Source organism: Euprymna scolopes, chromosome 23, assembly GCF_053919585.1.
Source record: "Euprymna scolopes isolate OS-2025 chromosome 23, ASM5391958v1, whole genome shotgun sequence".
Classification (NCBI taxonomy): domain Eukaryota; kingdom Metazoa; phylum Mollusca; class Cephalopoda; order Sepiida; family Sepiolidae; genus Euprymna; species Euprymna scolopes.
The window spans coordinates 119,056,068-119,073,250 of record NC_136504.1 but is presented as its reverse complement, the minus strand read 5'-3'; the positions used below and the strand labels follow the sequence as shown (position 1 = coordinate 119,073,250).

At 36.2% G+C, this 17,183-nt stretch overlaps 1 protein-coding gene across 4 annotated transcripts in view; it reads left to right on the top strand.

The window, feature by feature from the left end:
- Nucleotides 1-295: 295 nt before the first annotated feature.
- LOC145246169 (phosphoserine aminotransferase-like) overlaps nucleotides 296-17,183 on the top strand; it is a 63,319-nt gene continuing 46,431 nt past the window's right edge. The window contains exons 1-2 of one of the 4 annotated variants that reach the window (XM_080108036.1): nucleotides 296-851; nucleotides 11,868-11,928. In XM_080108036.1, coding sequence (XP_079964162.1) covers nucleotides 795-851; nucleotides 11,868-11,928 — 118 coding nt within the window. In that variant the 5' untranslated portion in view covers nucleotides 296-794. Of the gene's footprint in view, nucleotides 852-1,794; nucleotides 2,029-11,867; nucleotides 11,929-17,183 lie in introns of those variants that run through there. The other 3 variants (XM_080108039.1, XM_080108038.1, XM_080108037.1) reach the window with 3 other exon arrangements.

Below are 17,183 nucleotides of genomic sequence, written 5' to 3'. Positions count from 1 at the left end.
TCTAGTCAGAATTATTTCTTAAAAGAAATCAAGGATTACGGTAGTGGACCAACCACGTGAAGGTTGCCAACATCTTAATGAAAGTGATGTTTTGTGGAACAAACTGGATTCGAATTTGGGACATCCAGGTCGTCAATTCGTGTCGTTAATCACTAAGCCACCGTCACCTTCCATTGTAAAAAAAATACCCAGTAGTAGTAGTAGTAGTAGTAGGAGGAGAAGGAGTCGTAGTATGAAAAAATGCATATTATAATTGCATTGTGTTTGTATTTATGTGGAATTTTTTTTTTTTTTTAAAGCAGAATTATTTCAATTTGCCAGTTAAAACGTATCTGAAATGTTGACGTCGTTACCAAATGGACGATAACAAGTAAGGTCAGCCCCTTCATATTCTTCGTTAACATATTTATCCTAACCTTACTCTTGTGAGTGGGAGGAGGCAATTAAATGGGGAAACCTTATTATATGCGGTTGTCAAGCCACTGTCCGTGTTGAAAACAACAAAACAGCTCAACTAAATCAGAACCACCTCTCTTTGCTGAGCAAGCCATATGCAAGCGTCAGACAGGTGGGATTGCGGGACAAGCTAGACAAGTCTCGGAATAAAACGGGTAACGTCACAATTCACGTGACCCAGTCCCGGGTGATATAAAAAAAAAAAAAAAAAAAAGGGAATTGTAAGTGCGAGTACGTTTGGATAACATTGATCGCACTTGATATTGTGTAGTTTTTTTCTTTCTTTTCCTCGGTGCTTCATCGACGTGTTTGGAAACTGTGACCATAAAAAGAAAGTAATGTCGCACGGAAGAAAAATTAACTTTGCACCGGGACCAAGTGCCCTCCCACTTGAGGTAATCTTTTTTTGTTTTTACTATTATTATCATATAAATATCAGGTACTAGTGCACTTTACGAACCCTGCTGAAATAACGTTATTATTTAGAAAGCCATCTCGGCTAGGGATCTTTATCAATGCCCCCCCCCCCAAAAAAAAATCAGCAGAGACTAAGACCATTCCTGTAATGACCCGTTTGCAGCGTGGGTTTAGTTCTGTGCAGTTCTAGAAGCCTCCCCCCAGGCTTTGTCTTCTTTCTTTGAAAAGAGGTTTATTGTTGATCGCCTGAGGTGCCGGGGAATACTGACGATGTTGCCCAGTCACTTTTTGCAGGCCAGAGAGTACCCCTCCTCCTCAGAGGCGCTGACTTCCCAATCCCACTTTACGAACCTGGTGTCTAAGTTCTTGCAGTGGGATTAAACTAAATAACCCTGACCATATGGGGTAGGGAGGCTGTGTTAACTATTCTGTAATTTCACCAAGCAATTTAATAAACAAGCAATACCATGGTTGGTACTTATGTTACCGTGCTGAAATAACATTATTTAGAAAGCCAGTCTTAACATGGGGAGGGGATGGCGTTTTGTAATTATTCTGTACTTTCATCTAACAATCTCATAAAAAAAAGTTATCGTAAAACCTGAATTTAACTTGAAAATACTATTTAAAAGAAATAGCACGGTAACATAAATGCATAAGCACCGATACGGTAAAATTGAAAATTCCAACTAAAAATAAAAAATAAATAAATAACTCTGTGTGGAATACTCATACTCCTTGTGAATTTTTATTGAATTAAAGATAATTTTTTATGTTTTCCACCTTAACATTTTCCTTTTAACATGACGATTTTTAGCGGTTTTGGGTATGTTGAAAGTCAATACTGTATTCAAATTTTCCGCTAATAAGTAGTTTTCCGGATATTACGCAATGTTATTTCTCACATTATTGCTGGTGTCCATCTTGGTACGCGCAAGCGCGTGTAAATGGGACATGTAATCGTTAGCATTTTTTTCAAGTTTGGTCGCAGGTGAAAGAAATAGTTCCAAACATTTTAAAAAACACGTAAAAACTCTTCAAAAAAATGTGGCAGAGGAGGAGGCTTTTTTTTTTTTTTTAAAGATTTGCTTGTTTTTTTTTTTGTTTTTGTTTTTTACTCTTTTAAAAACTTCTTTACGTGACACTATGAAGCAAGTAAGTAGAACGTCATCATGAGAAAGTGAACTCCTTTCTTAAAAGTCATAACTTTCTTTAATCAAATTTTTTCCTGCTGTTATGATAGTTGAGTCTATAATACTCGTCGAAAAAAAGTTTTTAAAAAAAGGTGAAAAAAACAAACAAAAAAAAACGCATTTTCAAGGGGGGGGCACTCTCGTACAGGCCCGCCGAGTCACTTTTATATAATACTAGTAGAGTTACCCGACGTTGCTCGGAGGCGAATAAAATCAAATAGAAGTGAAAGTATGTGCGTATTTCTATCTCTGTAGCCATCTCAGTATTCCTTAGTACAGTTCGATTCGACTAAAGACTTACTAGGAATAAAAGATGCTTGTTAAAATATAGTCGACAAATTGTCATTTTAAGCAAAAACAATATTACGTAATTAATTGTCATCTCGAAAATAGTATTATATCCAAAAATGATGAAAATTATTCAAATATAGGAGGGCGTCGACAACTCCCTGCAAGAGTTGCCAAAACCAAACATCCTCAACTCCCCTAACGAGGATATAGATGCAAGTGGGGATCGTTTGTGAATTTCACACTTCGGAGGAAGCCGGTTAAATCCGAATACGGATATTGCCATTCACTCTCTCTCTCTCTCTCTCTCTCTCTCTATCTCTCTCTATCTCTCTCTCTCTCTCTCTCTCTCTCACACAACACTTTCAAGCAAAAATATAATGAATAAAAAACAAAAACAATTGCATATTTCAATTAGTAATTTTATTTCAAATTTTTTAATTTTTGTTTTTTGATAATGTTTAATAAATAAAAAGATCATTTCTTTAGTAATGTCAACAAAAAAATTGTATATAGTGCATGAGAAAAGAAGGGTCCGCACCACTTAAAGATACCAAGCATAGAAACATTTCGCTCAAATGTCATGTTTTAGTGTGTGGGGGGGAGGGGTACATATATATAAGAGCAAATAGTTAATAAAACATGTTTAAAAAACTCTATGTACTAGCGGGACCTGTGGATATTCCACAGTGGCATCTTTCATATGTAATATATTTCTCATGGGGATTCTGTGAATGTTCAGTGCGAATGGAGACCCCACAATATTATTGTAGCCCTTTTGTTAAAACTATAGAAGTAATTATCTAAGTAATCTGGTTAATCTACAGGGTGGTCAAAAAGTCAGGTAACATTTTAAAGAAAAACGATAATAGCAATACACGTATATTTAAGTACCATACATTGAAATATAAAATGAAACAAACATGAAATATGTTTATTTTGTTAATTGTCGTCCATTTCTCTCTATCAATCGCTGGAAGCGATTAACCACTGATTGTGTAACACGTGTAATCATGTCAGCTGATATCCGCGCAATCTCCTCTTCAATAAATAACTTTAAAGACGCTATTGTATCAGGCTTCTTGCCATAAACGCTATCCTTTACATAGCCCCAAAGCCAGAAATCAGGAGGAGTAAGTTTATATATAACACTCAAATATTTAAACAAATAATATTAAACGAATAGAGATTATAATGGATCATATTGTTTTTTCTACCTTTAACATGTTACCTGACTTTTTGACCACCCTGTAGTGTCAGAATATATCTGGTTATTACGGTTTCTATACAATATCCTTATGGGAGTCTGTGAAATATTTCCATTGTATGGACGCCCGACGCGAGTGGAAACCCCACGATATCAATATACCATCTTTAAACAGAACAGATGCTACCCTTGGATCTTAGCCAGAAGACCAAGAAGGTGAATTTAGCACGGGCCAAACGCGACACCATTTTATTTATTTATTTTTTTTTTTTTACATCACGTCTTCGGTGATCGGGAGATCTTATTTATTAAAAAGGAGGATAGAAGGCATAAAATACTACGAACATTAAATTAACGTAGCTATATACTAATTGAATGTTCGTTGTGTGTTATTACCTTCTATCCTTCTCTATAATATAAATATCACTTGTCTCTTTAAATGCATGTATGTATGTCTGCCTAAAACTTTCGACAGAAGCGACGGATTTTCATGAGATCAGTATTGTGTTGAAGCTCGACCCTTCGGACAATAAATATCGAAAAATTGGCTAACAACATTAATTTCTTCACCCTCAACTGGGCACTTTTCTACAGAGAGGGGTCGGTTTTTGTCGCCTATATTTTCGAAAGTCAGCGCCTCTTTTCGATTGACTAGCCTTAATTTAAACATTTAAATTTGGCGATGGGCGCAACAGCAAAGACGTCACTTTTCTTTTTTTTCTTTTTTTTCACGTTCTTTTCCTCCTTCATGGTACGGGTTCGAGCCTACCTACCTACTACCTATTTTATTTTATTTATTTGCTTATCACACACCTCAACGCACCCGAGCAACGCCGGACACCCGGGTTAGTTTTTTTAAATAAATAGGATCTTCTACTGGAATAATTTATAATCTGGAAACCGTGACACACGTACGTACGTTAAATGCACTAAGGTATTAATATATAGATTTTACGACCGGGCAACGCCGAGCAGCCTGCTAGTGTGTGTGTGTGGTGGGGGGGGGGTTCTAAGTAGGTGTGAACATAAATGGAACAGGAGATTCACCATCACCACCACAAGTGACCTTCAATGAAAATATTCATGGGTCACCATTACCCATAAAACAAGCTGATCTGTCAAGTCTATTGTTCATGGTATGCAGTGGGGTAAAGGGTGTGTATTTCTAAACTTATCTTTTTTATAAGTTTTTTTTTTGTTTGTTTTTTTCAATTTGACATTGTTTAGAAAAAAAGCAACAACAACAAAAAACACCAATGCAAAAGGGGAATAGGAGGACAAAGAAATACCAGACAGGAATGAGAAGATACAAAATATACACAGTTCAAGGCGAAACCACTCTCCCACTGCAGGAACTGTGACACCAGGGTCGGAAAGTAGGATTGAGAAGTCAGCACTTACCCCCACCTCGCCAAGCTGCAAAAAATGCCTGAGCATTCTCGCCGGCAATCCCCGGTAAGGGCGCCTCAGGTAACTAGCAATAAACTAACACCTTCTCAAAGAGAGAAGGCAAAGTCTGGGAGGGTGGACCTCCTAGAACTGTACGGAACAAGCATTACACTGCAATCAACAGGAAGCAGATTATTACAAGAATAGACTAATCTCTGTGGATTTCGGGGACTGAGGATATAGATCTCTAAGGGGGGGGGACGAAACGAAAGACAAAAAAAAAAAACACCTTTTATTCAGAGAGTAAACACATTCACATTTGATAACGAAATACCAACGTCTTATGTACGACACGAAAAGAAATTGGGATTTTAGGAAGATTCCCATGATTCCAGTTATTATAGAATCAACTGAACTCCTGAAGAATTTCAAAAATTACCTGACGAATATACTCGGTGAACCAAGTGAAAGAGAGCTACAAACAATTACACTTATGGGGACAGGTCGTGGATATGACCTTAAACTATATCCGATGGTGAGGCCTCAGCTTGCGGACTTTGGGGAGTGTGGAGCCACCCTTTAATTGCCATTGCTTCCAGGTCCACTCTGACCCGGAGTGGTATTACCTGTTAGGGTCCCAACTATGGGTTAAATAGAAATCGACTTGAAAACAACAAATATATTCTATTAAAAATTTCTTCTTCAAAATCTTTGTATTCGACATTAAATAACCTGAAAAGGGTTGATATGCCGTAAAACAAAAACAACCAACCAACCTTATGGGGACAGTTAAAATCTTATAAGGCTCTTGCGAGTGGAACTTCTGAAATAATGGGTGGATGTCTGGCATCCAGTAGAATGCACCATCCCCAGCAAAAACAAAACGAAAAGATGATTTTTTTTTTTTTTTTTTTTTTTTTAAAGAACTATAAGAGGCAAGTGATAAAATACGTTATAATAAAATTGTATTTGTGTTACACAACCCGACGTTGCTCAGGATTGAATAAGGGTCATTACTAGTATCTTTTTCGCTATACTCATAACATTATATTACTTTCTCTTTTGTATTGATTCGCCACCTTTCATTTCACCTTTTAATTTCTATACTCCAATAAATTTTTTGGGTGTGTATTGATATTCATATTGAAAACTCTTTCCCTATTTATTTAAAAAAGAAAATACAACTTTGTTATACCGCCTTGACAAAGTACAAAATAGACTTCGTGGCTTGGTGGGGGATGCCCTTTTCTCTTCCCTGCAACCTCTTTCCCACAGAAGAGACGTAGCGAGTCTGTCTTTGTTCTATCGTTATTTCCATGGCAAGTGCTCGTCTGAGCTCCATTCTCTGGTCCCCTCTCGCCAATCTTTTTCAAAAAACACTCGACTAGCTGAAACCACCGTCAATAATTTTCCCCACTCCTTATCTGTGCCTAAATCAAAACGTAGATTCCATGAACAAAGCTTCTTTCTTAGAAATGCACGCCTGTGGAACTCTGTTCCGCTTGCCTGTTTCCCTCCCGACTTCAACCTGGATGTCTTCAAGTCCAACGCAACACTATCCCATTGAGTACTGTACATACAATAACCCTTATCCCCGAGTGGCCATTGGGCCTTGATAAGTGGTGAACTCCATGTAAAAAAAAAAAAACATGGATCGTGGAATTGCATTCATCTGCAAAAGATCTAACTAATTAGCATATTTTTTTAAAGGTAGAGAATTGGGTTAGGAATGAGATACTTTCTGGAGTGGTAGAATGATGCAAACATTTTCCAAATGATTTTTAGCATCGGTCTTCCATTTCAGGACATAGGTAAAGGTCAATCTCAAAATCTTGTGAAGTGTTTCTTTAAGACAAGAGCTGTATGTAATATTAAATTTATGCACATTGATAGATCAGGGAAATCGGGAGACAAGAGAGAATTCCAAAGGAAAACGAATCAAAGAAAAGGAGCTATTAAACACCTCTCCAACCACCGATATCCATGACAAATAACACTCTACCTGAGAACTCTTCTTTCAAACTCCTTGGCCTAACAATCACAGGCAATATAAACTCCATAAATTACATTGATGACATTACGAAGGCTGCTTCAAAGAGGGTGAGTTCCTCATATCAAGCTAGAAAACTACTCACACCTGAGAGTATCCTGTACCTCTACAAGGCCATTATTCGCTTATGCATGGAGTATTGTTGCCACATCTGGGATGGTGCATCTGCTACTGGCCTCTCCCTCTTTGGATACGGTTAAATCTAAAAGGTCCCACTTTGTCAACTAAGCTCTAACTCCTGTCCCATCACCACAATGTTGCATCTCTGTGCCTGTTTTACAACTATTTTAATGGAATGTGCTCTGATGAACTCGTTGCACTTGTGCTGCCTTGACGTACATATCCCTGACAAACCTGCTTAGAAACAAAATCTCACCCCTTCACTGTTGAGGTCCCTAAATGTCAGAAAGCTTTCTATTCTAATAGTTTCTTCTCTCAAACAGCTAGACTGTTGAATTTCCTTCCTGCTACCAGCTTCCTTGACTGTACTGATATGCAGAAGTTTAAATGTAATGTAAACAAATATCTTGTTAATCTTTCCTAGACATGGTCCCAAATAGTAGCCCTTTACATACAAGTAATAGATGTATGGAAACTAAAGCCATTTTCAGGACTGCCAGCAACCATTGTAAGAAAGTAATAAGGAACGAAAGAGAGTTGTATGCTCAATCTGTTAAGTCCAAAGTAGCTGAGCAGCGGCTTGGTTCCCACCAGTTTTGGCAAATAGCAAACAGAATCCTGAACAGAAGCGTGTGCTCCATCCCAACTATTATCAATGGACCTGAGGTAATCTCGTCAGCATCAGACAAAGCCAAACTCTTTGTCAATAATTTTGCAGCTAATTCTACTCTTTGCGACCAAGGCCGCCAACCCCCAATATTTCCTCCTGTATCAGAAAACACGCTATGTTATATACGTATATCTGTACGTGATATTGCCAAGCTAATCAAAAACCTTGATTCCAGTAAAGCAACTGGCCCTGACGGTATTCCAATTATAGTACTCAAAAAACTTCAACCTGAATTAGCGCCCATACTTACAAAACTGTTTAAATGTTGTCTTAAGGAGAATAGTTTCCCATCTCCCTGGAAAATCTCATCAGTATGCCCTGTATTTAAGAATTCAGGTGATCGCTCATCCCCCTCTCAGTACAGGCCAATAAGTCTCCTGTGCGTCATGAGTAAGTTGCTAGAATCTGTGTTAAATACAGAAGTAATCAACCATCTCAACAAAAATAACCTTCTTAGTGACACTCAATATGGTTTCCGTTCTGCTAGATCTACAGCAGATGTGCTTACAGTTATATCGCATAGGATAAGCAAATCTCTCGACGGTGACAATCTTTCTAGGGCAATTGCTCTTGACATATCTAAAGCCTTTGATAGGGTATGGCATAAAGGTTTACTTCATGAGATCGCTAGCTATGGTATAGCTGGAAAAGTCTTCTCAATTATTAAATCATTTCTTTCTGATAGGTTCATAAGAGTAGTAGTTGAGGGGCAAAAATCAGAAGCTCACAGTATTAATGCCGGTGCCCCTCAGGGATCCATCCTGGGCCCAACTCTTTTCCTGATCTACATTAATGATTTCCAAATCACATCCTTACATCATTTGTAGACATTTATGCTGACGACACTACCATTTATGGTACCATATCTAAGACAGTAAACGACCAGATTCTCTCCAATTCTCTCTCCTCTGATCTTAAGCATGTAGTACAATGGGGAAAGGAGTGGCTGGTTACTTTTAATGCATCTAAAACCAAGCTTCTCTCTTTACATCATCAACATTCTAATCCACATTTGGCATCAATTGAAATGAATGGCTCTCGTCTTCAGGAGGCCTCAAGTTTTGACAAGCTTCTGGGCTTGACCATTACTCCTGATCTTAAATGGAACACGTACATCAAATCTGTTGCCAAGGCCGCTGGAAAAATGGTGGGATCTTTCTATCGATCCAGTAGATATCTCACTGCTAATGCTATTCTCTATCTATATAAGAGCCAGGTACGTCCAAGGATGGAATACTGTTGCCACATCTGGGCAGGAGCTGCTAGAAAGGATTTGTCCTGCCTTGATAGAGTTCAAAATAGACTTCGTAGCCTCGTAGGAGATGTCCTTTTCTCCTCCTTGCAACCTCTATCTCACAGAAGAGATGTTGCGAGTTTGTCTCTGATGTATCGTTATTTTCATGGAAAGTGTTCGACTGAGCTTCAATCTATGGTCCCCCCTCGCCAAACTTTCACAAGAAACACTCGTCTAGCTGTAAACACTATCAATAATTTCCCCACTCTTTATCTGTGCCTAAACCTAAACGTAGATTCCATGAACAAAGCTTCTTTCTTAGAACTGCACGCCTGTGGAATTGTCTTCCGTTTTCCTGCTTTCCGGCTGACTACAATATGGTTGTGTTCAAGTCTAAAGTAAATAAGTTCTTGATGAGCCGTTCCATATAAGTTATCAAATTTACCAAATTTTCATTACTAATGATTACTATATTGACCAATTTCTACTGTACACTCTTTAACCCTTTTCCTTGAGTGGCTTCTTGGCCTTGATAATGTGGTGATGCCTATGTAAAAAAAAAAAAAAAGCTAGAAAGACTTCTGGTATCTGATGAAGGGGTGTGATTTTACTGCTTGTCAGAGTATTTATGTTGAGAGTAATTACAAACGAAGCATATTACATTGAAGTACTTGTAAAATCAACATCAAGATTTACCATTGCGGTGATGGGACAGAGGTTGAAACTTAGTAAACAGCATGGGGCCTATATGGTTCGAGAACCTTTTTAGATTCTGTCCAAGCGGTAGAGATTACTGGTTGATGCATCAGATATGACAAAATACTGTAAACTTTAGTGAATCGTGTCTTTATACAGATATACGATACTGATAAGTCTGAAAATTTTTCTAGCCTGTTAAAGGGAACCCATCTTCCTTGCAGTAGAATTGGTATTATTTGTTATGTTTGTTCTAGTTTGAATGTTCCGCAGAAAAGTTTGAATGTAGTTCACTTTGGAAGGGTGCAATCAGCGATTTGGTAGTTGGAAAAGCTATAATTGTTTAAAAAAATGAGCTTTGTCTTCATAACATTAAATATGATCAATTTTTGGACACTTCTTTTAGTATTGAAGACACATGTGCATTAATGTGACACTAATAGAACGCGTGGAAATTCCATGGTAGTTGAAAACCCGATTAAATAAGAAAACAATAGAATGTCCTTCAATCGAATAAAAAGTGTAATATTAGTTCCGATCAGACTGTGAATAAAAAAATATTTTTGTAGACGAATATGGAGAACTGCTTGAGATAGATCCTTCTAATACTCCAGCAGATATCTCACTGCTGATGCAATTCTCTACCTATATAAAAGCCAGGTATGTCCAAGGATGGAGTACTGTTGCCACATCTGGCCAGGAGCTGCTAGAAAGACTTATCCTGCCTTGACAGAGTACAAAAGAGACTTTTTAACCTAGTAGAGGATGCCCTTTTCTCTTCCCTGAAACCTTTCTCCCACAAAAGAGACATTGCAAGCCTGTCTCTACTTTATCATTATTTTCATGGCAAGTGCTCGTCTGAGCTCCAATCTATGATTTCCCCTCGCCAAACTTTCATGAGAAACCCTCATCTAGCTGAAACCACTATCAATAATTTCCCCCACTCTTTATCTGTGCTTAAACCTAAACATAGATTTCATGAACAAAGCTTCTTTCTTCAAACTGTACACCTGTGGAACTATCTTCCGTTTACCTGCTTTCCAGCTGACTACAATTTGGTCGTCTTCAAGTCTAACATAAACAAATTCTTGATGAACTTTCCCCTTAAGTAATCCAAATTTCCAAATTTTCACTACTAACAATTACTACGATATTATCCTATTGACTACTGTACGCTCAATAACCCTTACACACGAGTAGTCTTGATAAGTGGTGACTCCTATGTAATATATTATTATAAGAGATTGAACTATAGTGGGGCACTTTTTTCTAGAGATTATTTAATGGCATTGGTGTGGCAGTGGCGTTGGTGGTGATCTGCACCGACCAAGCAACAGCTTGAGATAAGTAACTTTAATGATTTTTAGCTGATAAAAAGCGACTATAAAGGGAGATAATTCGTTTCTCATTAATTAATGTTTGCGATGATGATGTTTTTTGTGACGTCAAATAAGTAAATTAATCTTATAATGAGCTAGATTTTTAGGTTCTTCGTTATTGTAGCAAAATTTTAAAATTGAAATATTGCATTTAAAGTGAAACCAATGACATCTACTGAACGAGTAAGGAAAATATCCAAATATTTTATTTTCATAATATAGCTGAGAAGGTGATTTATAAACTGTAATAATTGTTTGAAATTTGGTCGAAAAATGAGTGAGCGGTGAAGTTTTAAAGCAAAAAAACAACTAAAACTGCCATTTAACCATATATTCAAACACTACCGTATCTGAATGATAAGACTCTGTTTTTAATTGTAATGTTCATAATTATCTGCCGGATAATATAATTTAAGTTTTACTGTGTATTTCGTTTAAGTTTAATTTGTTGAATTTATTATGAATTAATAGAATTTTTCAGCAAATATGATTAACACGATAACATTTATTTTTTGTTGGTTTCGAAAATTGTCTTATTAAATTTTTAATCTTTGTATCATTAAAGCCTTGGTTCTTATGAAAACCAAAGGTAATCTTCTGAATATAAAATCTGAAATAATCTCCACTTGTCTACACAGAAAAGAATTCAGAGTAACTTAATTATGATCTTATGTTTGGTCTTAGATTTAATAGGAGGAAAATAAAATTTTAAGAATTAACATTGAATGATTATATGCACGAAATAATTTATTCCTTTTTTTTTTTTAGGTTTTGGAGAAGGTGCACAAGGAACTCTTCAACTATAATGGAAGTGGAATGAGTATATTAGGTAAATAATATATTTTGATTATAATATTTTCAATATACATGTGCGTACATAATTATTTCTGTATGGAAATATTTTGTGATAAAGTTCTTTATTCATTAGACAATTTATCGGGAATGTTTTTTTTTCTGAATAATATGAAATGAGTTTATTTTTCACTCATATAAACTCATTTATTTAACAAAAATTCAAAATTTTAAATAATTGATCGATCTTCAACTGTTTTTACAGATTATTTAAATTATAAATTGTAAATTTAAAGGAAAAAAAGACAAGTCATTGAAGTATCTAATTAAAATTGATGAAAACTGAATCGTATGAACATATAACATAACTGGACATATACTGAATTAGATAATATTGTGTCCGAGATGTTTGCTGATGATACAACGCTCTATAACATGCAAGAGGGAAGAACGGATGTACATAAATCGAAGAAAATGACCTCCAGACCAAAGTGGAATGGAGCCGCAAATGGATGGTAACATTTAATGCTAGTAAAACTAAGCTGCTCTCCTTCAACAATTACAAGATGCCTCACCGATATCCATGATAAATAACACCCTGTCTGAGAATTCTTCTTTCAAACTCCTTGGCCTAACATTCACGGAAAATATGAACTGAAACAAATATATTGAGGACATTATGAAGGCTGCTGCAAAGAAGGTGAGTTCCCTCTATTGTGCAACAAGACAACTCGCACCTGAGAGTATCCTGTACCTCTACAAGCCACTATTCATCTATGCATGGAGTATTGTTGCCACATATGGGTTGGTGTATCTACCACTAGTCTCTCCATCTTGGATAGGGTCCAATATAAAAAGAAATGTTTTCAATCTAAAAGGTCCCACTTTGTCAACTAAGCTTCAACTTCTGTCCCATCATCGCAATGTTGCATCTCTGTGGCTGTTTTACGAATATTTTAATGGAATGTGCTATGAACTTCTTTCACTTGTGTTCCCTCGATATACATATCTCTGACAAACCTGTTTAGCAACAAAATCACACCCCTTCACTGTTGAGGTTCCTAACTGTCAAAAAGCTTTCTATTCTAATAGTTTCTTTCCTCGAACTGCTAGACTTTGGAATGCCATTCCTGCTACAAGCTTCATTGACTGTACTGATGTGCAAAAGTTTAAATGTAATGTAAATAAACATTTTGTTAATCTTTCCTAGACATGGCCCCAAATAGTAGTGCCTTATATCCAAGTGGCAATATGTCTTGTTAGGGGTGAATGCGAGTTAAAAAAGTGGACATCTTTTATTTTTTTTAAATTAATATGAAATTATCTTATTTTTATTATTGAAATCCTTTTGAGATGAGGAATATATTTATTTATTTATTCGCGGACTGTTATCCTCATCTTTTTCGGGGCGCATGGTACAGAGGATAGAGACGTTGAATTTCTACGGTTTCAGGTGAGCATTGTCTGAAGATAGCAGTTTCAATCCCACTCAGAGCCAGCCAGAGGTTTAATTGGCCAAAACGTACTGAGAAAACAACAACAACAACAACTACTACTACTACTACTACTATGGAAAAGACTCGGCATTCTTATCCCGTCACAATTTACAACCTGACGAAGGTCAGAGGAATATTTAGCCGAAACTTTGTGAAACAAAAACTAGAAATAAATATATGAAATTATCTTTATCTATATATATAAAAGCGAAAATGTATGTATGTATGTACGCTTTTCCTCGATGTCCATAAAAGGCTTCTTTCAGAGAAGCGCTCACTCGCTTCACAACTTAAAACTTTTTATATCATCTATAAATTGTAATATCTCACACTTAACCACGGGGCTCGCCTGTTTATTTAATTTTAATGACTTTCAAACGTTAATTATTCCACATTTCCCGCATCGGCACACGTTACATTCAGTTTTTGGTATAAACAAAACAGCGAAATTCGACTCTAATTACTGGCCGAAAGCCAGTGGTCTCTAGAGAGCTAAGTAACGTTTGGTCAATGTCGACTTCATCATATCAGACGGTAGCTTTCATTTTGAGACGAGACGCTCCCCCTAATAAACAGGGAGCGGGTTTTTAAAAACAAACAAACCGATTTATTGACCTCATTAAAAACTGTCCCGCACAAAATGCTAACTGCTGAATACCTATCGCCTTCACGTCAATCAAAAACGCGCACCTGTTTTTTTTTTTTTTCACACTTTACTATTTTCCAACTGCGTGTCAAGTCTTCGTTTTTTTTGTACACACACCTACAAACACCCGGGCAACGCCGGGTACCCCTTGCTAGTCTAATATATAAAAGGCAAAATGTGTGTATGTGTGTGTTTGTATGGCCGCTAGATGTGGGTATTATGTTTCATCTAAACAGTTCACTTTTTTTAAGTAAAACAAAAAAAAGTACTCGAGTTGAAATCGAAACTAAAAACAGTGAGTCAAGTATGATAACCATTAGGCCAGCTTGCCACAATCTTTAGAAAGTGTTTCGAAACCTACTTATTCTTAACATTGAGAATCTGTCACGTGAACGATTTCTGCATGTGCAGTCGTGGAACAGTTGACTTATAAAAATCTGATGACCCCCCCCCCCCAAGTACAAATTCTCCCCCGGATAAAAGTGGATTAAAGTTTGCCACATGTCTGAATACCCTATATACCATATTTCAAGTCTGTAGATCAAAATTTCATTGAGTATATAGGTTGAGAAGTGTCCTCACAGACATTCTCACTTTTATAGATTACTAGCAGGCCCCTTGATCGTAAAATACGCATAAACATTTTATTTTAATTCATACAGAATCTGAGATATGTGCATGCGAGTGTTACATTTTTTTTAATCGTTCACTTCCTGTAAAAGAAAAAAGAAAAAAATACTCGAGCTGAGATCGAAACCAAAACCAAAAAACACTGAGTCAAGTACGATAGCCATTAGACCAGCGTGAAACGGCTTTTAAAATGTTTTCAAACTACTTATTTTTTTACATAAGTAATCTGTAATATGAACTATTTATACATTTGGGAAACGGCAAACAAATGAGTCTAATGATTCCCAATTTCTCATTTTTTACTCCTTAGCAGCCCTCTTTTTAGGATGAAAACTGATTAAAAAGTTTTTCATATGTCTGAATATCCTATATCTAAAATTTCACTGTAGATATGAGTATATAGGTTGAGCAGCGTTTTCACACTCCCACACACTTTTATAGATTATTTTTGCTTTTAATAAAACATTATTTGTAAAATTAGTGCTACCCAGTCGTGAAATACTTTTAAATATAATACTTTAATTTATGCAGATTTCGTAGTTATCATTATAGAAACAATTCTCTATTGATTATTATATTGTACCTAATATATAGTAATGGTTTAAGAAAAAAATGGAAGTCCTGCCAGATCATAGATTTCGCCATTCCAGCAGACCACAGGAGGTGGGGAGAAAAAGAAAAATGTATAAAAAAGACAAGAGAAAATAAGTTTATCAGAAAGTGGAAAGACACTAATATACAAAAATGTAGACCTGAAGTGAGTCGTGAAGGTTATCAAAGTGTTGGGACAAAAATCAATTTTTAGGTGTGGCTGTGCAATTTTGCAACAGTCTTGACTGTTGGGAGCGGTTTGCAGTTGAGAAGAGTTGCCAGTTTGGCACAGATGTTGCAATTTTGAGGCAACTGAAGGCAGATTATGGTTTGGACAAGATGGAAAGATCAATTGATCAACTGACTGACAAACCGAGCCTCGACCTTGGCGTTCAAACACATCCAGAGGCCAACTAATATATACACAATGTGTCAGTGTTTTGTTTTACTTTATTTTTATAACTCCTGCACATCTCACTCGACATCTGCCAATGTGAGCGATAACGACACCGAAGAGCCGAAGAAGACCACAACATACAACATAGGGGTTGATAGTAATAGTGTCAAGTGGGGGTATTATGTGACATTTTGATTACTAATCTTTCAACTATATCTTTCTTCTGATCCCCTCCTTAAACGAATTTGAATACTATGACTGCAAAAATATGATGAAAACACAATCCTCTCCACTTCTACATAAAAAAATTCAAAATAAAACAAAAGTTGACCAACTAATTGATGAGACATTAAATGGGGACAGTTTCAAAGGGACAATTTTGTCCCTGTTGGCTTTCTATTTCAAGCTTCCATCATGTACCACTACCACCTAACCTTTGCAAGTTTTCAGAATCTTTCAATACACCATGTTTTTATCTTTTCAATAACAATTTCAAACATATATGTCATAATTTCCTCCATTTTTGCTTCAGGTTATTTTTTTTTTCACTTTGAAGTATTTGTTTCTTAATAAAGTGTTTTTGTTTTTGTTTTATTTTTCTGATTTCTTTATTTTTATTTATGTTTGAATCTGCATATGTAATTTTCCTTAATTTTTCATTAATGACCTTTGTCTGGCCTCCATCTTATAACACGATCCTGCCCCAGACTCCTGTAGTAAGATATAAAGAAAAGCACATCCAGTTAAATGTTAAAATGATTTTGGAAAGAGAAGAATTTGTGGGTTATTCATTGTTTTTGTTTGTGTTTTTTGTTTGTTTGTTTTTGTTTTTTTTAAAGAATATTTTTGTGATTTTCAACTTTAATTTTAATCAGAAGCTTTAAAATCATAAAGTGCATTTTTAAAAATGAATCGACACACAGGAGCTATTTTGTAGATTTTTAAACTTGGCTATTTTGTATTTTTTATGGTGTAATTAAGGTTTCAATTGAACTGTTTTGTTTTCTGTTCATAAATAAAAATGAAATTTATCTAAACTGCTAGTAAATGTAAAATATTATAAAAAGTAAAGTTATTATAACTGAAATTCATTTGAAAATACATCAAGTATTTTAGTGGTGAATGCTCTGGCGAACTGCAGACATTTGTGCCCCCACGACGTAGACACCCTCGACAAACCCGACAGGCAGCTAAATCCCACCCCCAGACAGTAGAGATCCCTAGATGTAAAAGATCTTTCTACTCCAATAGTTTCTTCCCCAGAACCGCTAGACTCTGGAATTCCATTCCAGGTCCCTGCTTCCCCAACTGTACTGACATGCAGAAGTTCAAGTGTAACGTGAACCAACATCTTGCTGCCCAAATCCCAACATAGTGCCTCAGTAGTTGTTGCCACTGATAGTAGCCCCCTACACCAAAGTGGCAATGCGCCTTGTTTGGGGTGAAAATGTAATAAAAAAATTTTTTTTTTTAAAACACACACAGACGTCCAGCTTTATATTATAGATATGTGTGTGCGCAAATCAATTTAC